The 21,941-nt window shown below is 41.0% G+C and overlaps 3 protein-coding genes across 3 annotated transcripts in view; 2 read left to right on the forward strand and 1 right to left on the reverse strand.

The window, feature by feature from the left end:
• LOC118421856 (box C/D snoRNA protein 1-like) overlaps positions 1-4,106 on the forward strand; it is a 6,508-nt gene extending 2,402 nt beyond the window's left edge. Inside the window, exons 6-10 of the mRNA XM_035829358.1 lie at positions 1,740-1,808; positions 2,229-2,309; positions 2,570-2,650; positions 3,098-3,219; positions 3,739-4,106. Coding sequence (XP_035685251.1) covers positions 1,740-1,808; positions 2,229-2,309; positions 2,570-2,650; positions 3,098-3,219; positions 3,739-4,106 — 721 coding nt within the window. The remainder of the gene's footprint in view (positions 1-1,739; positions 1,809-2,228; positions 2,310-2,569; positions 2,651-3,097; positions 3,220-3,738) is intronic.
• A 461-nt stretch (positions 4,107-4,567) lies between these two features.
• Positions 4,568-10,008, reverse strand: LOC118421450 (polycomb group RING finger protein 6-like). Its single transcript, XM_035828743.1, has 6 exons — positions 9,723-10,008; positions 8,865-8,952; positions 8,230-8,317; positions 7,610-7,783; positions 7,003-7,161; positions 4,568-6,492 (listed from the first exon to the last, which is right to left on the reverse strand). Exons 1-6 carry the CDS (start codon positions 9,826-9,828, stop codon positions 6,337-6,339), a joined length of 771 nt encoding a protein of 256 aa, XP_035684636.1. The 5' UTR covers positions 9,829-10,008; the 3' UTR covers positions 4,568-6,336.
• A 1,109-nt stretch (positions 10,009-11,117) lies between these two features.
• Positions 11,118-14,803, forward strand: LOC118421432. The gene is made up of 2 exons (XM_035828714.1): positions 11,118-11,852; positions 13,195-14,803. Exons 1-2 carry the CDS (start codon positions 11,780-11,782, stop codon positions 14,529-14,531), a joined length of 1,410 nt encoding a protein of 469 aa, XP_035684607.1. The 5' UTR covers positions 11,118-11,779; the 3' UTR covers positions 14,532-14,803.
• The last annotated feature ends 7,138 nt before the right edge of the window (positions 14,804-21,941 follow it).

Raw genomic sequence — 21,941 nt, forward strand, 5'->3', positions numbered from 1 at the left:
TTTTTGCAACAAATAATCACAAACGACGTGAAAATAGACTAAATTCATTCATTTAGATGGTTTTTGATGAAAAAATACCAGGTAGTTACACATTTTATGGGACAATTAGCTTGTTATTCTTGATCTGGCCATACGGTCCGCCATCTTGGATTTTGGGCTGATGACGTCATCAAATTAGCATAATTTATGCATATATAATTATGAAAGATATGCTTAATAATATAAGATTTTATTTATGTAACAAAATACCAGTAATATAGCAAATAAATGTGAAAAATACATTGTTAGAACCAAAAATAGTGATTTTTGGCAAAACTGCCTGTCAACAAACGGTTGCCATGGCAACACGAAAAAATGGAAAATTTTTCAAACTTCGGAAAAATGTTGCCAACAATATTTTAGGAAAACTCACCAAATTCGGTGGCTCTAGCGTAAGCCGTTCTGGCGTTATAGGACATCGAAGTTGGCTCAAAAGCCCCCCCCCCCCCCGGTCTGAATAGGGTTAAAAAATGCAATGCTAGCAAATTTACAAGTATATGTATTGCACAATTTGTAAGAACTTGACCTTAGAGAAATATAGGTCGCATGTTCGAACCCAGGGAAGTCGACGATCGGAAGTTCGAGCCCAGCATGTTGGGAATTATTTTTCCTTCCTTTTTTTTTCACACTTTTATTAATATTAATACAACGCCTTAAATTTGTTTTGCAACCAGGACATCTAAACCCGGCATTGGGATTTTTTTGTCATCAGCGAGGGCCTGATGTCGGTCGCAAGAGGCAGAAATTTATTTGTATTGAATATGACGGAAAATTGTTGACAGAAATTGTATTTCCCAATATCCTTTGGACAAATTCCTCACGTTGGCACCTTTCTTCCCGCCAAAATGATGAATACTCATGGTACAACTTGATGAAATCTCTTTGGTACAATGTATTTATGTCTATCCTTTCACAGCTTTTCTTTCGTTGTGAACGAGCGAGAAGATATGTCTCCAGTCTCCAGAAAACCGTGTTGTTGGCCCTGTTGAAAGGAGCTGTCATGCTCGTGGAGCAGCAGTTTATTAGCATATCTTTCCTGACCGGATTTCGCGGGTCATTTGCATGCGGGGCTGCCCTCTAGGGAGAATAAAAGCCACCCAAATACAACAACAAAGTTACAATCTTGCATCATCCTGAAAATGTATAATAATCGATATTTATCTACCACCCACTGAATTTTAGTCCTTACTTTCTTATCTCAGTTCCGCTTCTTTGTATTTCGCAGATCTTCAAAGAATAATTTAGCCACACAAAAACAACAGCCTGAAACAGCGCTGTAAAAATTTGATATTGTCAAATTCTCGGTAAAATAAAACACGTTTCATATGCTTCTAACGCCCGCAGTACCGATTCCTTATATTCTCATTGATTTTATTTAAGTTTGCTTCATACTCCGTTCCTTTTCACTCCTTTTCGCACTTTCGGTAGCGAAAGTGCGAAAAGGAACGAAAAGGAACGAAAAGGAAAGTACCGAAAGTGCGAAAAGGAACGAAAAGGAACGAAAAGGAACGAAAAGGAACGAAAAGGAGCTGAGCGGTCCATTACGGAGCAGAACGGGCTTGGGAGTACCTTTTAGCATCTTTATGCTATCTTCCGGGCCTTATGGTGGAAGGGCTGCTATTTTAAGTGCTACATGTTTGTGGTCTTGAACATTTGAAACAAGTTTAAACATCTTTTGACTCATAATGAATGTGTTGCGGGTTCCAAAAGATGAACTGGAGAGTGGAGTGGAGTTTCCCCCAAGCAGAAGTCTCTTACTCGGACAAGTGGTAAAGGTTGACTTGTAGTCTTTATCTAAAGAAATCAAGAATGATGCTTTATTCCAGTGGATATTTTAGGAAGTGAAAATTTCATACTACTATACAGTATATGATAAAATACCAACTGGTCCTGCCTGCATCAAAAAAGTATTCATTCTGTATTCTGTTCAAGTGCCTGACAACATCTGACAAAAGTTGGGTCGCAAAAAGAATTTTATGGATGATAAGAAAACTTGCCTTATTTTGTGGTCTTTGATGTTGCTTTTCATAGATAACAAAATGGGAGTTTCCTTAGATTTAAATCATTAGGGAATACATTTGATACATTACTAATTGTACAATACAATATAGAGAGCGAAGAATGCCAATACAATAGAGAAACAGTTTGGTATGTACATAAGGCTTAACATACCCCTCCTGTACATACAGGGTGCCAGAAGACATGCTGTTGAAGACAGCTCTTCAGAAATATGTGGATCCAGAGAAGGCTGATCCAATTATAAGACACAGGTATTTTTTAAAGTGTGTTATGTAGTTTTCTAGGCTCTTTTTACTTTGTGATGTGTGTACCTGTGGCCCAAAGGCAGGGTGTTCAGCCCACAACCCAGAGGTCCTGGGTTTGTATCCTGTTATCCCACCGATGCTGTGGCCTTAACGTGCGAAAGGCACTTTACATGATTATACATGTACATATTAGATACATATTAGATAGTTATTGTGTATATGTTGTATATAGTTAGTAAATACTTTGGGCCTGCATGTTTTTTCAGACTGAAAGCCTACTGTAGCAGAGAGCTGTCTCACATCCATCTGCTGATGAAGGTAGAGGAGAGGAGAGCCAACTCTGTCAGGTATGAATGCCAGATGCCAACTCTTGATGTAATATACAGTTAAGGGCTAAATCCAGTTTTGTCAAATGTTGGCTAATGGTGGCCCATTCTTTGGATGGTGGCCATTGATGGCAGATGTTCCAAACGGGATTTGTGTTTTGAACAGTTTTAGTACTATAAATGCAGAAATTTTAGCGATGGCTTTCTGTTTTCATGTTGACCTCTTCACCACAAACTTAGAATTATTGCAAAAATGCCAAATGTTATTTTCTTCTGGAAGCCTAACATTTTTTCAACCACGAAATTAAAATCACACTCCTATATGTGAATGTCCTCACAACTTGCACAGCGGTATCTTAAGAGCCTTGGAATACCATAGCACCAAGACTGGGAAAACTGTTTTCTTTTCTCAGTCTTCTTCAGGTTTTTGAATCTCTGTGACCTAAAGATTGTCTGGTTTCCCATCAGGTATGAGGAGCTGCATGCAGACATGACTCTGAAGGAAAACCTGAGAGGCAAAGTTGTGGTGGAGTTTCCTACCATCCTGGTGGTGCTGACAGAGCAGATGCACAAGTACAAGCTGGTCACAGGTAGGAAGGTCTTGGAAATTTCTATATCTTTCATAGTTATAGTCACACATGTTTGTTTATAATTATTGTGTTTGTAAAACAAAATATTTCAAATTCTCTCTAACCCCAGTGCAGACCCTATAATGAATACATTACCTTTACGTGGGGACACTTCTTTTATTGTGCACATTTTCGGAATAAATAAGGGCAATAAGCACACCAAGAAGGCCTATGTTCATAAGATATCAAGGAGCACATAACACAAAAGTTTTTCTTTTCACCCTAAATGACTTTTTAAGGCCTTGTCAGGCCCATTCTAATCAAAGGGCATAACTTACTTGGGGAGATACATGTAAGTACTACAATACAGAATGATTTTTGATGCACGCAGGACTAGTGACTGTGAAGTAGTGTGGATCTTTTTTACTTCCCAAAATGTGAGAAAATGATTGGAGTTAAGTGCTCCTGACTAGTTTTGTCTGTATTGCTTGTATATATGTTTCTTTGTAATACAAATTTTCCCCCCTTCAATGCCCACAGAGGAAGACACCCCTGAGGAGGAAAGCTCAGATTCCAGCTCTGAGGACGAATCAGACACAGACACAGACACTTCATCAGGATCTTCTGATTCATCAGAATCCAGCCAATCAGATGAGGAAAATCTCAGTTCCCATGGAAATGGAAAATCAGCTGACCAATCAGAACAGCAGTCGTCAAAACATGTTACAGAGAGCAGAGATGTGATCACTAGTCAGAAAAATCCCGTACTTTTAGAAAACAAGATGGATGAAGGGCAAGGAAATGAAAGTTTACAAGTAGAGCAATCTGACAAGGAGTCGCCAGAAGCTTTTGCAGACTCCACCAGTGTAACCACCAATCAGATTGATAATCCTGAAACTTCCATCTGAGAAAATAAGATGGTTGACGTTGTAGAAGGCCATGTTGCAAGATAAGAGAACAGGGAATAACAGCTAAAATAGAAGGCCTAAGATGAAAAAATTTTGTTTGCAATTATGGTCCCTTAGTTCACTTGTGGTTGACCCAAAAAGCAAGGGTCAACAGATTTTCGGTCAGGTTTCTTACTTTCAGTACAAATTTTTTTTTAGTGGATACATGCATTACCTGGACTGTAGCACAGTACTAAAATAGCCCAGCATTGGTTAACTGCTAGAAAAACTTACAGCATTTATTGTCAATACAATGTTACACACCAACATGAACTTTCATGCTAGAAATAATTTGTAGGTATCATGCGTAAATGTATTCCCACAAAACAAAGTTTGATGTGGCTACATGTACATGCACTGAAAAACATGCATGTTGCTTGGAATAATAGTTATTACTTGTCAGATATTGGCTCCACATGTTGTATATAACGTATAAACTGAATATAAACTTGAGCACTTGATGATAGAGTCTTCAATATCTTTCTTTCCATATCATTTTGTACAGGGAAATACACTCATTCATTAAATGCATATATTACAGTAACTGCTTCCAGGCATTTATTTCAGTCACACATGTACATGTAGTGCATTTCTTTTACTATCAGCCATACATACATGTGGTCTTTCTTTTTTCATAAAAATACAATTGTATCGTACCCTTTAATGTCAATATTTCAGTGTGGTACCTGCTGAAATTTTGGGACGTTACAACACTGCATTGCCAATTGACTAGGAAATAAAATTAAAGAAAACAACTTTTACAACAGTTACATGACTTTCATGTATTCCAACTTCTTGATGAAAAATTTCATTTTTGTTAAAATGTTTATAGCTGATAAATCCAAAGTAAACTGCTGTATTTGCTAGGGACTATTGAACCCTTAGAATTGTTTGTCAGTATTGTTGCATTTTACAACTTGCTTTGGGATATATAAATGCATTTAACATTAGATGTCACAATTTCACAAACAAAAAAACAAAACATTGCAGCGATACTGATGTTCACAAATATATACAGATGTTTGCGTGTCTATCACAAGTAAAACTTACCTTATAACACAAATGAACTTAACTTGCTTTGCACGCCTTTCCTACAGTATGTCCAAGCCTTGTCTTTGTTACCCTTACAGTGCAAATATAGTATATATAGTACATCTATAGGAGGCCACACAGTCGTCATGTCTCGGTTCTTAATTTGAAAAAAAAATGTAGCAAGTAGGCAAAATTGAGATAAAAACAGAAAAGTCTGTTGCCAATGCCATACTTCTACAATGTACTTTGGAAGAGACATACAAAAGTCATTAAGTATTCTGTAAATGCATGAAAATATCCATGGAGCATGTAGCTTATACAATTATAGATACATCAATATATCTGAAAGGACAGACTTTTGAAGAAAATAAACGGGTGAATTCAAGACCCAAGAAATTAAATTGGCCAGGCCTAAGTGTAGCAGCAGAGTATACAGCTACAAATACAGTAATGCAAGCAGCTCCTGTGCAAGGACTCCAGGGCTTTAAGGCTATGTACAAGGCTTTTTTTCAACCCTGAGGATCTAGCGTCACAAAATCTCTCCTTTGTTACTTTACATTCGCTCTTTGTCAAGTGCTCTCTCTCACTTGCATTAGTGATCCAAATACTATACTCATCCTATTGGGACCTACATAGATTGTTTATGTGTAGAGCTACATGAATACATGTATCTGTAGTACTTAATGTGCAAGTATACAACCAATAACAGTTGGTATTGTTGTGTTTGTGTCAAGAACAGTACAATGTGCAAATTCTCCAAAATCCAAAATGACAGGATTCCTGAAGATACAATGTACATGTACTTGATTTCTGGTAAGCCAGCAATATAAGCCATTCGCTTCTGGCTAAAATTGTACAGTTCACAACTTCAGAAGTTCTTGGAGTCCTGGAAAGCCAGGGGTGGCTACCAATCCTTTCAGGTGACAAAGTTCAGAAGTCACAGAACCTTAAACACTAGAGATCCAGATCCAGATTTGTACAGATTCTCCTATATGTAGCACTTCTTAGAAAGGTTCAAAACTCTCAAGACTTGCAGTAACCCAGCAATGCAGCTTAAGCTTGCTTCATGTAAAAACAACTGTTCCTGGTTCAAACTTTATGAACAACCAGTCCAGGTATATATGGATCTGAACGAATTTTTCAGTGCGATAATTAAGGTTCAGAAGTCTCTGGTGTGATCCCCAGACACAGGGGAGTACTTCCCCACCCTGTAGTGCAGCACAATGAGCCCGTCCACCTTCTGAGCCAGAATCTCTTCCACTGTCTGGAGAGTCAGGCCTCGGTCGATCACCTCATCGTTACACAGCACATCAACCTGTTGGTAAACAAACAAACAAACACAAACATGGATCAGGGTGTTTCTTTTGGCCTTGGGTAAGAAGGCTATGTTTCTATGGTTTTGTTTCTTTTATATTTTATGGGTGAACAGAAAGCTATGAACAAATAGTTATAATAATGCGGGAGGTTTCTTCAAGAACGTTGATACGGTTTTGTTTCTTTGTAGGTGATATGTCATTTAAATGTGGGGCCATTGAAAAGTTGGTTCAGGCAAGTGGAAATGACTATGTAGATGTACCAATATGGCCAGTAAATTTTAGAAAACTTTTACAACTAAAAAAAAACACTGGTATTTCCATTACAATACAGTATGTGACTATAGTGCTTTTGGAAAGTTAAACCAATGCAAATATAGTTCATTTTTTCCTTACTATGAAATCAAATCACCAAATGAACTTAAATGCATCTACAGTATTTGGTATATCTTGAACTCTGGCAGAATTACGCCCTTCTTTTACCCCTTAAAATGAGTCCACTAAAAATGTACCTGGAAAGTGTCTGAATCCAACTCCAGTTTCTTCAGCAGGAACTTCTGCACGTGGCCCACGGTCGCCTGGTTCGAAACCCGCACATACTTCTTTTTCAGGGGTTTAATCTGGGAAGCCACGCCGGGGTTTGTACCAGAAAACTCCAACAAAAGGGACACCTGTGTGGGGAAGAATCAAAAGATTTTAGAAAAACATCCATTAGATGGTTATGTTGATGAAGATTAGACATTCAGGTAATACTATTTGTCAAATAGCAGTTACTCAAGTAACTAGGTATTATTTTGGAAACAGATAGCATCCACTATCTTTCGTCAGTGACACTGAAGCAATCTGGAAGAAACTAGTCTTCTTTTTTCTAAACATGAATGCACAAGGGCTGAAGACAATTCTGGATGTCCAATGTAAGACAAAGTCGCAAGCTGAAGACAATTTTGGATTCCAATAAAAAACAAAGGTACAGTACAGTGTAAGGTAAAGTCAAGCTGGAGACAATTTGTATTCATTATAGAGGGTTAATTCTATCAATTTGTTGATGTACTTAAGCATCCTTGGACCATTAAAGGTTAAACTGTCCTGAATTTTAAATGATCATCCAGATGGTCTCACCTGTGAGTCCTCGTACGAAGGCTCCTGATTGGTGGACTTTTGGGCGAGGGGTTTTCTGATTGGCTTAGGAGGGGGAGGTGGCGGTGTAGGAGGCCGGAGCGGGTATTCTATCCCTCTCTCCTCGTAGAATGTCTTCTCCCTCTTCTTTTCATCCTCCTCAAGGGCTGGAAGAAGCTGCAAGATGTATAAGAAGGTTTAAATGCCATCTTGCTAATCTTGAAGGTATCTTTTCACAAAGTCGAGCAAAACAACCATCTGTAGGAAGACCTAACCACAGTAAGGAAAAGAACATTTAAGTGGTACAGACATGTGTTACAGTCATAGTTTGGGGACTACCCAAAACCGTCTTGCAAGGAACCGTCCAGGTAGGAAGGAAAAGGAGTAGGCAAAGATGGGAGGACAGAATATCAGAGAACGGACAGGCTTAACACTAAAACTGAGAAGGGTGCAGAAAGCTGTGGTGCCCCAATGATCAAGACTAAGGGATAGGGAGAAGATGATCTTTTCTCAAGCTTTCTGCATATCACACAAGATGTTGTGAAGTCAACAGTTTTGTTGTGAATATAACAACAACAACAAAAATCACATAAAAAGCCAGTGCCATATGTAGTGACAGGTACCTTGTATATGATGTCCTGCAGAGTCCTGTCAGGCCGGATGTTGTACAGGGGGTTGGTTTCGTGGATAATGACGTTACAGGTAGGACACCTGTGGGATAACGATTAGACATACATTAAGTAAAACATCAGCTAATTCCAGGTATTCTCATTAGCAATTAGACATAAATTTAATTGTACATTAGCTAATTCCAGGTATTCTCACGTGGCGTAACTGCACGGTGTTTGGAAAGCATGTTGAAGCACTCAATATTTCTATGTCCCATCCAGCACTAGCATTCAATAAAAAAAGAGGCTGGGTTCGCTTGGGTGAAACTTGGGGAAACACAACAGTCTCATGGAGGCTCTGGTAGTAATCTGTGTTGGTAGTATCATAGTACAATGCTTTGCTTTCTCCCAACAAAAAGGTATACATGGATCAAATTTTCAATGCCCACTGTTTAGACCAATCACTTCAGAATGTAAACTCATGAGAGTTACAGGCTCGTGATCTCATTGATATGTAATCTTGCAAATGCAAATATGAATAAAATTGGTGAAACATTGGAAGAAGGTTTTACTTGAAAACACAACAGTTGTACTTGGAAACACAACAATTTTGTTCTTGAATTACAGCACTAGTGGGACAGCTTACTCACCTATTACTGAAGTCCAGGTGTTTGAGTAGACAGCTGTGACAGAAGGGATGCAGGCACTCAGTGATGGTGGTGGCATCAATTAGATAACCTATAGTTACACAAGAAAAAAAAAACGGTGTTATAATCTGTCATACATGTACCATGCTGTAGTTTAACATGTTTTATGATATATCTATACAGCTGTGAAATAAGGTATGCAGTCAGTGGATGATGGTTGTTGTGGTTACTACACATCAATAATTCACTTTTAAAAAGCAGACTATTTATCTCCAAGCAAATGTATACAGTATTTCAGTTTATATACATTTACCACAAACACAGAGTAAGAAATTGTGATAAAATTGTGACAAAGGTAAGTAATGTAGCTATGGACACTTACAAACAAATCAAGAAATTGAATAAATGGCTAAAGAATTCACAATAAATCTCAGAATGCTGAACTTTTACCACATGTCAACTCAGGTTTACATGTTGTTCCGGTATCCGCCTTTGTTGTTTTTTCCCCGGCCATTGACCCCAAAACCGCGCGAAATCATGATCACGCCCTGATCTCCAGGCAGATGTTGGGGTTGCCGATGTTTTATGACAACCGTCCAGAGAGGCACGGCAGTCAGCAACACGTTACATTGTTCTCCCCAACATCTGCTTGAAGATTAACACCCGCCCAGATGCCATTGTGAAAACATCGTCATGAATATGATCCCCCCCCCCTCTAGCTAGCCGATACTGTATATCGAAACAATCTTGACACTTTTAAAACTTTGCGCTCATTTTACAGCAACTATTGAGGGTTAAAACAGAGAGTATGGAGTGATATATGAGAATATCGCCCGGAACAAACAACAAGACAATACCAACCTCCACACAGACGACACACGATGTACGGATTCAGGTCAATCAGCCGCACTTTCTTCGGCTGCAAGTCTTCCGCCATAAATTTCAAAATGGATTCACAATCCTCCATCTTTTACCGCCTCTGCTTGTTCCGGAAGCATTTAGGGGTCAAAGAGTCTCCGTGTAAGTGCGGAAGAATCGGGAAATTTGGTCCAAAATTGAAGATATTTCCCCGGAATAGAATCCGAACACACCCACCGGTCACGTTGCCGCCATCGCGTCCACGAGAGGTCAAAGGTCAACGTTTAGACCTTTCAATACAAATAGTATCGCCGTATCCTGGCTGACACACACAAATGCGACAGGAATACGTATAAATAATCAAATGGAAGAGCGGTGGCGTTGTTGTGGCGGTGTTGTATTTGTGTACTGGTTAAGGCGTTTGACCCAAAGGTCCTGGGTTCGAATCTCCTAACCGTGGCGTTGTAACAACGTTAACGTTAACGTTACCCTTGGCCGCGGAAAGGCACTCGGAAAGTTCCTCACTTCACTAAGCGGCAAAACGTTGGAGGTCCCACATATAGGGCGTTAAATTCAAGTTCATTGTGTGAGGATAGCGACGCCTCGAGCACGTTTAAGAACCCACTAACTTATAGGACTTATAGAAAAGAGTAGGGACTTTCCCTGTGTGAGTGGATCAAATAGACCTGTCGGGACGTGTACAAATACTCTTCAGTACAAACATTGTGTGTGTTAAACGCCTTGAGGCGGTTTACCGGGTATGCAGTACAAACAGACAAATTGTGGTAATGGAAAAGGGAACATTGAAGACAAAGTGTGATGCCGCTACAACCTTACGCATTTTTACAAGTAAATCGTCAAGCTGTTTCACTTTTCATAACTTCTGCGTCAACGTAAGATAACGTCTGCAGCAACTTTCTAAAACGAGAGTTTAACTCATATTGTGACGTCATACATCAGACACCCCACATGCTGGCTCGACGTAACGAATGTCTTTTTGAAGATTCTCCACCTCATTTTTATTCTAGAAGAACGAGATTTCTTTCCCCACCCTTGGGGTTAAAAGATTCTCCAGCAAACATATCGCGATTAAGAGCGCCCCCAAGCGGTAGGGTTGTATGATTCATTTGGGAACCTGGGAGATACTAGTATTTTGCGCTCATTCTGGAATGTCATTTGTGAGTTAACTTCGGTACAGCAGGCAAAATAACAATCCTGTATCATTTTTTTTGTTGAGGTTTGATAGTTTACACACACAAAAAATGAGAAAACATCCCGCCGTATGCTTTGGTAATTTATTATGTGACGTTGGTAGGTGCAATAACTTGGTCCAAAGGAATACCTTTCACCCAATAAACTTTGCTTGAGCATTTCTTCATTACAACCACATGCATGCCTTGTGTTGGACCAGAATCAAGTGACCTTGTACACCTAACGGTGCTTTGGTCCATAGCAAAGGACTTCAAAATGATGTCCTTAGTCCGTGGAACGCTTGAATTAGCGGATAGCGCGAGTGGCGTTCCAGAATACCGTACAATAGTTTAATCGAACAACCGTCTCCATGGTGACAGTTCCATTGTTTACCCGCAGTGTGTTCCACTCACACTCATCTGCTCCGTCAGTTCTACAAGAAGATAAGAGGCGTGATCTTGTAGTGGGAGATCTTGACTTTGAGCCATACACTGGACTTCAATTGTACAAGATTAATTACCCCCTTCTTGGACGGACGTCAAGAGTTGAGGAAAACATAGGCACCTCGGAGGACTAGGCTGAAAACAAATCAAACCATCTGCCTGTCAGTCTTTCGGCGGTTATCAGAACGTGTTAGTTAACCCCTCGGGCGAGGAAAGCAGGGACACCGCCGATCTCAACCAGCGCGGCCGTAAATATCTCAAGACAGGGGATTACTCGGCTGATGACAGGAGGGCTTTACGCTGTGTAACAGATCCTGAGAGGTGTGAACTTAGGACACAAAATAGAGAAAGTTAGCGGATCGCTACAAACGTGTGGAATTACTCAAACTGCTCGTGAGCACGTAGCTACTAGAAGTTGGCATCATCATGACGGACGTCAGAGATGCGGTTCTGTTCATAAGTGAAGAGGACGACAACAGTCCAGTGACAGGAGTAGAAGGTAAGATAAGTTTACACTTATCAAGTTTAGACAGTCCATGTACTTGGACATGTATAATTTCCTGTGGATAAAATTTTCTCTAGGCCTTGCCGGACGACCACGCAAATCTTGTTGCTTTTTCTATCAAGTGAACCTATGTAGTATGTCTATTTATTATTTTCTGTGCTAATACTTGATTGGTATACATCGTGTTGTATGTGTATCTGTGTATTTGTTTTAGTGTAGGGGAGGGCAGCTTACCCTGTTTTGTCCTCCTTCTACTCTCTATGGAGTTGTACTAAGGAATCTAAAACAACATCAATACAATGGTGAAATCATAATCGATATCGGCCATACAGCATCGGCTATGGCTAAACATTCTTATCACTGTTGCACCTTTACCTGAAAAATGCCGAGAAACTCAAGGTGTTTGCAGGGAAACAAATGGTGTTTTGTGCGTTTGGTGCGGCCTAAGCTTTTTGATCCCTGACACGTGCGGGCCATATAACATGTCTTTTGCCCTGCGGCATGGAGACATTAATACTCCAACGGAAATAGACGAGGATTAGGGGGAGACAAGGTTGGCGTAAAAATGTAGCCACGGTTAATTCAAACCCTCCTCCGGTTGAAGGGTGGAGACCTTGAAAACATGACGACTGTAAAGTCCATCTTCGGAGGACTAGTTGACAACATGGCTAGGATTGTAGAGGGGTGAAATTTGTATTCATTGAATAGAAACAGCACATTGTCAAATGCAGTATGAGAAAATGATACCAGCATTTGAAAGAAAGAACACAAATGTACTCAAAATATTTGATTTGTCTCAGTTAATCATGTTTGCCTTTACGGAAGGGAAACATATTGCTTTTGCTCGGTTTCTTCTAACTGACAGTTCATGGTTAGTGGAGGCGTAGCAAACACCTCGTGGCGTCCTCTTTATTATCATTTCTTTTATTTGAATCTCCATTAGTGTTAAATATCGTTTCACAAATCTTCTTTGAGTCCGTGCTATGCTTTTCACAATTAAGAAAAATGTAAGAAGCAAAATTTATAAAATATGTATACAGAAAACAAAGCAAAATCAAATGAGGTGACTTAAAAGTAAATGGGAGAGATCAGAGGTCAGGTTCGATTAGATAATGTAGCGAGTGGCAGGGTAGAGCTGGAAAGGCTTGTCATCATATATGCATATATATACTATATGTATGGTCTGTTTGAGTAAGAATAATTTTAGCAGTAGTTTATTAGGACAGACCGTATGAAGGCAAAGGTAGACGTTAACGTTATTCATTTTCTTGAAAATTTTGCCTTTCTAGATGTTTCTTTTTACCTGTGATCTCTGCTTTGTCTCTGCTATACATAGATTCGGATGATGAAGACAGCGAGTCCCAGACATTGTATACGGTGGACGACATAGAAGAAGGGTTGCGACAGTTTGAAAGACAACGCCACGCTGAGGTCACAGATCAAGCGAAGGCACCCGACAGCGAAGTTGCGGAACCGATCTCCATCCTAGAGATGGTGTCCAAGAACGCACCTGTCGAAGAGAAGTCAGGAGCGCTCCCTAACGGATCAGATCGCTTGTACACCATCGAAGATATCCTGGAGGCTCTGGAGGTGGAAGACAGACAGCTGTCGTTGAAGGATGAACAGGAGAAAAACATCAGTATTAGAACGGAGGAGTCTAAGACAACCGCCAAGGCGATGAGAGAGGGATGCAGGAAGCGCATGAAGGAAGAGGAGCGTCGCATTCGGAAGCGAACCTGGAGAAAATATAGTCTGGATGACTTGAAGAGCGAGAAGATGATCGCTGGGCTTTCAGAAGAGAAACGAGCACCTGTGGAGAAATATGACGCCAAGGAGAAGTTATCTGTTAGGCTTTCACAACTCGGCGGAGATGAGCAAGAACAGATGACTGAATCTGAAGACAAAACGGCTAAGCTTGTGTCGAGCGCTGAGAAGAACCGTGAGAGAAGAAACGCTTTCTTCTCAAGCGGGATTGTGAAGACATCCGCGGCATCATCTACTCATGAGAGTATGGGTGACGTGTCCAAGTCCCTTGTCAGTGAAGCGCAACTCGCGTTGGACGAGAAAGTGTCTGTGGTGCTATCAAGTCAAGATGTTGCAGTAGGGGACGGCTGTGATAGAAAATGCACGGCGTTTCTCCCAGAAAGGAAAGATGTGATCCCAGTTGCAGGAGAGATCGAGGTCAGCACTTGCAACGTCACTACCAACAGTTTCAACTGCCCCCTCACGGAGAAAACGCGACGTATGGTCGTGCATCAGCGCCCTCACCCGACTAGGTGTGACATTGCAGACGTCACAAGGTATGAAGACGGGCACAAATGGGTATCCCACGTATCTCACAGCAAGTACGCGAAATGTCAAGCCAAGAGTGCACATGGCAATGGCATCAGGGAGTCGTCGACGTCAGCTTGCAATCTACTGGGTACATCACCGGAAAATGCAGATGTAAGACCGTCCAAGAATGGTCGGGTTCCCTGCCAAGAGGAAACTCGGACGGAATCAGACTCACACAGCCGTTTGGGTTCAGAAGAGATTGACGGATCCGCACATGAGCAAGACATGGACAAAGCGGACTTGAATGCTAAGGGCAAGTTTCGGCGATTTTTGTCCGGTTTCATGAGGGCTTGCAGACAGCTATGCTGTGTCGCTAGCACTGACAGTTCAGAGGAATGATATTTCCCGTTGAAAGTTGCTGATGACTTAAAGTTTAACCTGTACATGTTTGAAGTTGAAGTCCATGGCAATCGTTTAAAGCTAGCCTTACAACATTGTCTTTTGATTACTCACAACGTCATGATGAATTGATGTCAGCATGGTCTTTTCTACAAAGAGGATATTTTCCCCGACAAATACTGTCTATATATAATCCAGGATCATACTGTTACAATCTAACTCAAGTCAAATCCAGACTTTGAGATGCTTTGTTTATGAATAAATGGTTCTTTGTTCATGGCATTTGCTTTGTCTTGCACTTGTGTCTGAGTATGTATCACACGCACTTCAACCATCAAAATTAAGAAAAAAGGAATTTTGGTTGAGATCCTTGGAACAGAGATCGTAGTCGTCTAGCATTTGTCGACTTAATGTGTTATGACATTTAACCCTTATCCGAACGTTTGGGGTCCGTTTGGACTCCAGGAGTATTTCAATATCAGCATATTTCAGTAGAAAAGAAATCCTACCACTTGGATGTGGGTTGCGGTAAGATGTCACAGCACCTGAGCCATGGGACAATCAAGACGCCGGCGGCCTTATCTCTGCACCATAGTACTAATGTAGCAAATATGTCATTAAAAAAACCGGAAAACCGGTACCCTTGCTTTACCGCTTTCAAGTACAGGTGAGAGGTGACACAACTATCCGTTAATCAGACATGAAAGTCTAGGAAAAGGCTACTTATTTACGGGAAGGTAGATTGTCCTTTGTCTGTCTGTTTGGCCGTGTTATCGCAGTTATTTTCCATGTGCATAGAAGAGTGACAAGAACTGAACCGAATCAAAACCAAGGGACAGACACATGAATAATGTGAAGCGAAACCTGATTTACAGAAATGTTTTATTAGGTTTGTTCAAACCAAGGCCGTTTGACCGCTTCTAGGTATTGAATTGAATGAATAGAATAAATGGTAGAAAACTATTTAGGTACGAGATACAGCTCAACTAATTAACTACAATTAAACAAGGCATACGAGAAACTCTAGATGTCTCACGTAGTCGCGAGACCTTCGAACACTTGTTGTCCCAATGGATAACATAATTCATTTGTGGTAAATGGATGAAATTTCATGCATTACATGCATGTGTAAGGTAGTTTTGTATGCATTATGTAGATATGCAAGTCATTTGCATAATTGAAAAATTGAATGTAATAATGGAATTGAAAACTTTCGAACATACAAAGGAAATGTCTTTACACATGCAATGTATGTAATGTAATCATGCTAATTGCAACATTACTGCACATCAATGTTACATCGATGAAACAATAAATACAGAGTGGCTGAAAAAATATCATGGATGTATTGGGGCTTGACAGACCGCAGTCATACTCCAAACTGTAATCATATTTCCACGTACTTCCTTATATGGACCTGTGACGTCAGTAGCTCTGCCTTTCTTGAGTGACACTGTTCATGACAATATAAGTACGTGACTGTGCGGTTGGCTTGAGGTTTTCCACTACTATTTGCCTACTGTTTACGGCATAACGCACCATTATATAGATAATGCTAATAGCCCATAATTGTTCATCATCTACAACTTCTGATCATAGATGAGATCTCAGTGATCACTCAGTGTTCCTCGGATAGCTTTCAGCATCTTCAGTGACTGTTCTACATAACAAACGGCTTTTCTCTGTTCACCGAGTTTACTCCAACATGTTCCAATATGTTGTAAAATGGAAGCAATGTTGGGGTGTGGCGTGTTATCCCCATAGATTGCTTTCATCATCGCCAATGACTGCTCAAAATAACTAATGGCTTTTCTCTGTTCACCGAGCTTACTCCAACATGTTCCAATATGTTCTAAAATGGAAGCAATGCTGGGGTGTGACGTGTTATCCCCAAAGATTACTTTCATCATCGCCAATGACTGCTCAAAATAGCTAATCGCTTTCCTCTGATCACCAAGGTAACACCAACATGCTCCAATGTTGTTTACACATGAAGCAATGTCGGGATGTGCCTTGTCACCATAAATGGCTTTCATCATAATAAGTGACTGCTCGAGACAATTAATAGCTTCACTCTGATCACCGAGGTAACTAAAACAAGTTCCAATGTTGCTCAAAGATGAAGCAATGTCGGGATGTACTGCCGTTTCGCCAAAGATGGCTTGCGCCATCTTCAGTGACCGTCCGAAGTACCCGATAGCTCTTCTCGGATTGCCAAGATGACTCCAGCATGTTCCAATGTTGTTTAAAGATGACGCAATGTCGGGATGTGCCTTTGTTTCGCCATAGATAGTTTTCATTATCTCTAGTGACTGTTCGTGAAATTTGATAGCTTTTCTCTGATCGCCAAAGTCACTGAAACATTTTCCAATGTTGCGTAGTGATGAGGCAATGTCGGGATGTGCTGTGGTTTCGCCATATATGGCTTTGCTCATCTCCAGTGACTGTTCAAAATAACTCATAGCTTTTCCCTGATTGCCAACCGCACCCCAACATGACCCAATGTTGCTTAATGATGACGAAATGTCTGGATGTGGCGTTGTTTCGCCATAGATAGCTTTCCTCATCTTCAGTGCCTGTTCGTAATAAGTGATAGCTTTCGTCTGATCGCCAAGCAGATTCAAACAGTTTCCAATGTTGTTCAGGCATATGGCAATGTCGGGATGTTGCTCTGTTTCGCTATAGATGGCCAGTAACATCTTCAGTGACTGTTCGTAAGAACTGATAGCTTTCCTCTGATCACCAAGTTTCATAAAGCATGCCCCAATGTTCATTAAAGATGAAGCTATGTCGGGATGTTCCGTTGTTTCGCTATAGATGTTCTTCCTCATCTTCAGTGCCTGTTTGTAATAAGTGATAGCTGTCTTGTGATCGCCGAGGTCACTCCAACATGTTCCAATGTTGTGTAAAGATGAAGCAATGTCAGGATGCTTTGCGGTTTCACCATAGATAGTCTTTATCATATTAAGGGACTGTTCGTAATACCTAATAGATTTGCTTTGATCACCGAGGTCACTCCAACATTTTCCAATATTGTTTAACGATGCAGCGATGTCGGGATGTGGCGTTGTGTCGCCGTAGATAGCTTTCCTCATCTTTAATGATAGTTCGTAATACTTGAGAGCTTTACTCTGATCACCGAGTCTACTCCAACACGATCCAATGTTGTTTAAAGATGAGGCAATGTCGGGATGTGGAGTTGTTTCACCATAGATAGCTTTCACCATGTTCAGCGACTGTTCGTAATAAATGAGGGCTTCGCTAATATTACCGAGGTCGTTCCAACATTTTCCAATGTTGTTAAATGATTTTGCAATATCGGGATGTGCTGCTGTTTCGCCATAGATAACTTTCATTGTCTTCAGTGACTGTTCGTAATACCTGATAGCCTTTCTGTGATCACCGAGGTCACGCCAACATGCTGCGAAGTTATGTAATGAAGTTGCAATGTCAGGATGTGCTGTTGTCTCGCCATAGATATCTCTCCTCATCTTCAGTGACTCTTCGTAATAACTGATAGCTTTTCTGTGTTCACCAAGTTCACGCCAACAGATTCCGATGTTGCCATAGGATCTGGAAATGTATGCTTTGTTATCCCCGCCGCTAGCTTTCATCATCTTTAGAGATTGTTTGTAATACCAGATAGCTTTCTTGTGATTGCCAAGCTGATACCAGCATGTCCCGATGTTATGCAATGACACAGCAATATCTGGATGTGCCGTGTTGTTCCCATGGATATCTCTCCACATCTTCAGTGACTGTTCGTGATAACAAATAGCTTTACTCTGATCGCCGAGTTCATTCATGCACAATCCAAAGTTGTCTAGTAATAAGGCAATGTCGCGATGCACTTTGCTGTCTTTATAAATAGCATTTCCAAGTCTGAGTGCCCATTCGTAATATCTAATCGCTGTCTTACAATCACCCCGTTCCGTCAAGACATTGCCTAGTTCGAAAAGTATTTCGAACTGTTTTTTCTCGTCACTGTCCGCTTCTTTCAACGCTGTATTCAGGTGGCAAATGGATGCATCAAAATAGTACAACGTCTTTGTCATTCGGCCCCGTGTTAGAGATGAGGTGTCATAGATGGCTATTGGGAACATCTTAGTTGTTGGACTTGCCTTTGCAACTGTATCCATAATGCATCTTTTCAATGGGATGGCAGTATAATAGTACCTGAAGAGCATTTTAGAATTTGGTATGTAGAAAACTGACTCAACGAAAGTGTCATCTACGTCGTGCTTATCCAGTTGGACTTTCATCTCAGTGAGAGGAGATAGTTTGTCCTTCTGTCCTCCATTGGCGATGTACGTTCTTAGGCGTAGCTCCGCTGAGATGCTGATCAGTACGGTCAAATGGTGAGCATCCTCAGGACTGATCCGTTCTGTACGGTAAAATTCGTCTATCATTGTCCACACACTGGAGATCGTGAGGCCACAGCAAATACTCAACATATCAACTACTACACTGGGAAAACGGTAAATTTCTTTCTTAACATCCAGAAGTTGCCCCATAACTCCCGTTCGCTCGACATCCTTTATTTTCCGTATGTCATCCTCCAGCGTTAGCATTGCTGAGTGCCGTGCAAGATCTAGTGAACGATTGGCGATTTGGTTGACTCTGTCCGTATACTCTTCTACCAAAGCCTCGTCCCCGGTTAAGTATGCCACCCTTCTGAGGATGTCCGACAGATGATAGCCTTCCGCCAGGGCAATGTTGAAGTCTTGATATTCCGCCAACTTGGCAGGAGTCTGGATGAGACTGATGGGAGGTTTGCTTTTGGTCTCGTCTCTTCCAAAAGGAGTCTTAGAAGCCCATGGCATGAAGCCGTCGAAGGCGAAGCCGCGAGGTGTGATGGTGTCAAAGAACCAGACGTCTTTCTCTGGGTCCTCTGAGAGGAAGTCGTTTAGCGAGGGAATGGCCATAGCCGGGAGAATGGTCTCTCCGAGGTTGATCACTTTTAGATGTATGTAGTGTGTGAGGTTTAGGAAGTACCTCCGTGTGTCATCATCATCCTTCCCTTCCTCAATAAGAATGGCGAACTCTAGATCGGAGTACGGCGTGACCAGTTCTGTGGCTTGGGACCCCAACCCGATGAAAGCGTACTTACACGGAGGAGGACCGAGTTTGGCAATACATTCATCTGTCAGTGCTTGGATAAACCCTTGTCTTTCGACGGCGATGCTCTTGAACAAGTTCTTGATGGCTTCAGCTCGTTTGATCTCTATTTCTTTTACGGCGGGGTCATCCTCATCATACTGATAAGGGTTGTGTTCCTGATGAATTCTTTCGAGTTGGGATTTTACACGGGCGCGCGTGCTGTCCAGACCCTTTCTGTGATCTAACGCATTGCTGTACGGACACGGTTCACAGTCCAGGTTACAGGCGTACCTTAGTAACTGCTTTTCTGTTTCTTGTAGTCTTGTTATCATGTTCTCTTTGTCTCTTTCTGTCCGAGCCATGGAGGCGTTATAGAGAGCTGCGGCTTGTGTGAATTTCCTACCTTCTCCTGTCTGCTTGCCTCGCTCGACGTAGATGTCACCCAGTCTACACAGACAGTCGGCTTCTTTTGCCTTGTTTGTATTACTGCTACCTGTAGAGATAAAATGAAAAATGTCAGAATAGATAAAAAATAATCTACAATCATATTTTTATGGTTATGGTTTCAGGATATGTGTTTCAACTGTCTAATACGCTCAGGTGGTTTCGACTGACAATTTGAAACAAGGTGACTCTTCAAATGATTTGATATGGGGTCTATTACAAAATTAGATTTACTATGATAACGCATGGGCTTTGAATCATCGTTTTGAACTTGATCGTGATTTCGGCGCATTCGGGAATCGTTGGAAACAACCGCCAAATGTCTTCTAATTTTCTAGTCAAAAGAATGTAAGCTCGGTATTGCCACTAGCACTGAAGATGGAGTAACCATAATGCAACACAGGCTTATAATTAGGGGGCACCAACTGTAGCCTCATTTTATCGCATGGAAATTAGAATGTCCGCTATAATTTTCCGCCATAATTGGCAAGAGGTCTATTGCAGGGTCAAACATGTCGTTGAAACTTGTCATGACAGTTGTCAGTACCATACTACGTATTTACAGAGATTGAGTAACAGACCATGAATAAGTTTCAAGGCGTCTGCTATGTTCTGCTCTGCTGCGTCCAGGTCGCCGTTTCCCAAGTCACGGTCTGCCGTCTGGATGTACTGGTGGTAGGATCTGAAACAAACATGCACACGGGTTCTATTTATAGAGAGTTCAAACAAATTCCAATGCGGAGAAATTTTCATTCAGTATATGGGACAACTATGCAAAGAAGTGGGGCACTAACTTTTTGTCTTCAGCTGATCCGGTGTTTTCAGCATTGTGCGGTTCCGGAGCACTGAAAATGAATAACAGAATGTCGTAACTCATTTTCTGCAACTCTTATGGCCTGCGCAGGTACAAGTAGCTGTTTTTAAGTATATTTATGTATGTATGTTTACCCCTCAGTTTTATGTGCTCTATGGGTTTTCATACCCGGAAAAAGGAACAAAGAATGATTACATTATTCTCCAATTAACAGGTACTGAAACTGGTAGAAAAAATGAAAAGAGAACCAAACTTCCCTTTACTTACATGCGCATTCCGTTATTGCTGACGTCGCTAGAGGGCTGTACGTCGCCCGGATGACTTCTTAGCTCACATCACAGAAAAAACGTTAAAGTAAAGCCGCGATGCATTATATCTGCCTAAAAAAAGGTTCCCCGGTCTTGGAAGGGGTCAATTAATCACGATAAACTATTTTTGAAAGCTAGACTGCAGTTAAAAATCATGTATTTACGCCTCAAAGTTGACCAATTTTCAGGGTTTGAACGGTGCGTTTCGCTATTGTATTCGAGACGAGTTATGCACTGCATGGGGTTTTCTGATATACCAGGTTATAGGACAAGGATCAACTGCTTCCGGGTCAAGCGCACTTCTTGTGTAGTGTTGTTACACTATCAAGTCCGTCGGCGATATGTTAGAAAGTTTTATGCATCTAAGTTCTTTAGGGAGGTTTATACGGATGAAGGAGAGACTTTCTACGAAGTCTATCATATAGAATGATTCTGTTCTTGTCCTATCGGGATTTGTGTTTTTAAGGGAGGTTTGTTTGGATAGAACAGTGCCATACTACATGTGTATCAAAAAATTTGATACAGGTGGGCTTTTTACGAAGATGGAATAGAGACTTTGTACGAAGTCTATCATATAGAATGATTCTATTTTTGTCCTATCGGGATTTGTGTTTTAAGGGAGGTCTGTTCGGATAGAACAGTGCCATACTACATTTGTATCAAAAAATTTGATACAGGTGGGCCAATGCCGACGATTTCCGTTCTTTAGGGAGGTTTATACGGATGGAATAGAGTTTCCTACGA

This window comes from Branchiostoma floridae, chromosome 8 (genome assembly GCF_000003815.2).
Source record: "Branchiostoma floridae strain S238N-H82 chromosome 8, Bfl_VNyyK, whole genome shotgun sequence".
Classification (NCBI taxonomy): domain Eukaryota; kingdom Metazoa; phylum Chordata; class Leptocardii; order Amphioxiformes; family Branchiostomatidae; genus Branchiostoma; species Branchiostoma floridae.

What these genes read in the sequence shown, in the direction of transcription:
- LOC118421450 (XM_035828743.1), bottom strand. Translation starts at nt 9,828, where the DNA reads ATGGAGGATTGTGAATCCATTTTGAAATTTATGGCGGAAGACTTGCAG. An exon ending in CGTGTGTCGTCTGTGTGGAG is followed by an intron (nt 8,953 to 9,722) that starts GTTGGTATTGTC and finishes GTGTAACTATAG; the next exon opens with GTTATCTAATTGATGCCACC. An exon ending in CTTCGTACGAGGACTCACAG is followed by an intron (nt 7,162 to 7,609) that starts GTGAGACCATCT and finishes TTCCCCACACAG; the next exon opens with GTGTCCCTTTTGTTGGAGTT.
- LOC118421432 (XM_035828714.1), top strand. Translation starts at nt 11,780, where the DNA reads ATGACGGACGTCAGAGATGCGGTTCTGTTCATAAGTGAAGAGGACGAC. An exon ending in TCCAGTGACAGGAGTAGAAG is followed by an intron (nt 11,853 to 13,194) that starts GTAAGATAAGTT and finishes TGCTATACATAG; the next exon opens with ATTCGGATGATGAAGACAGC.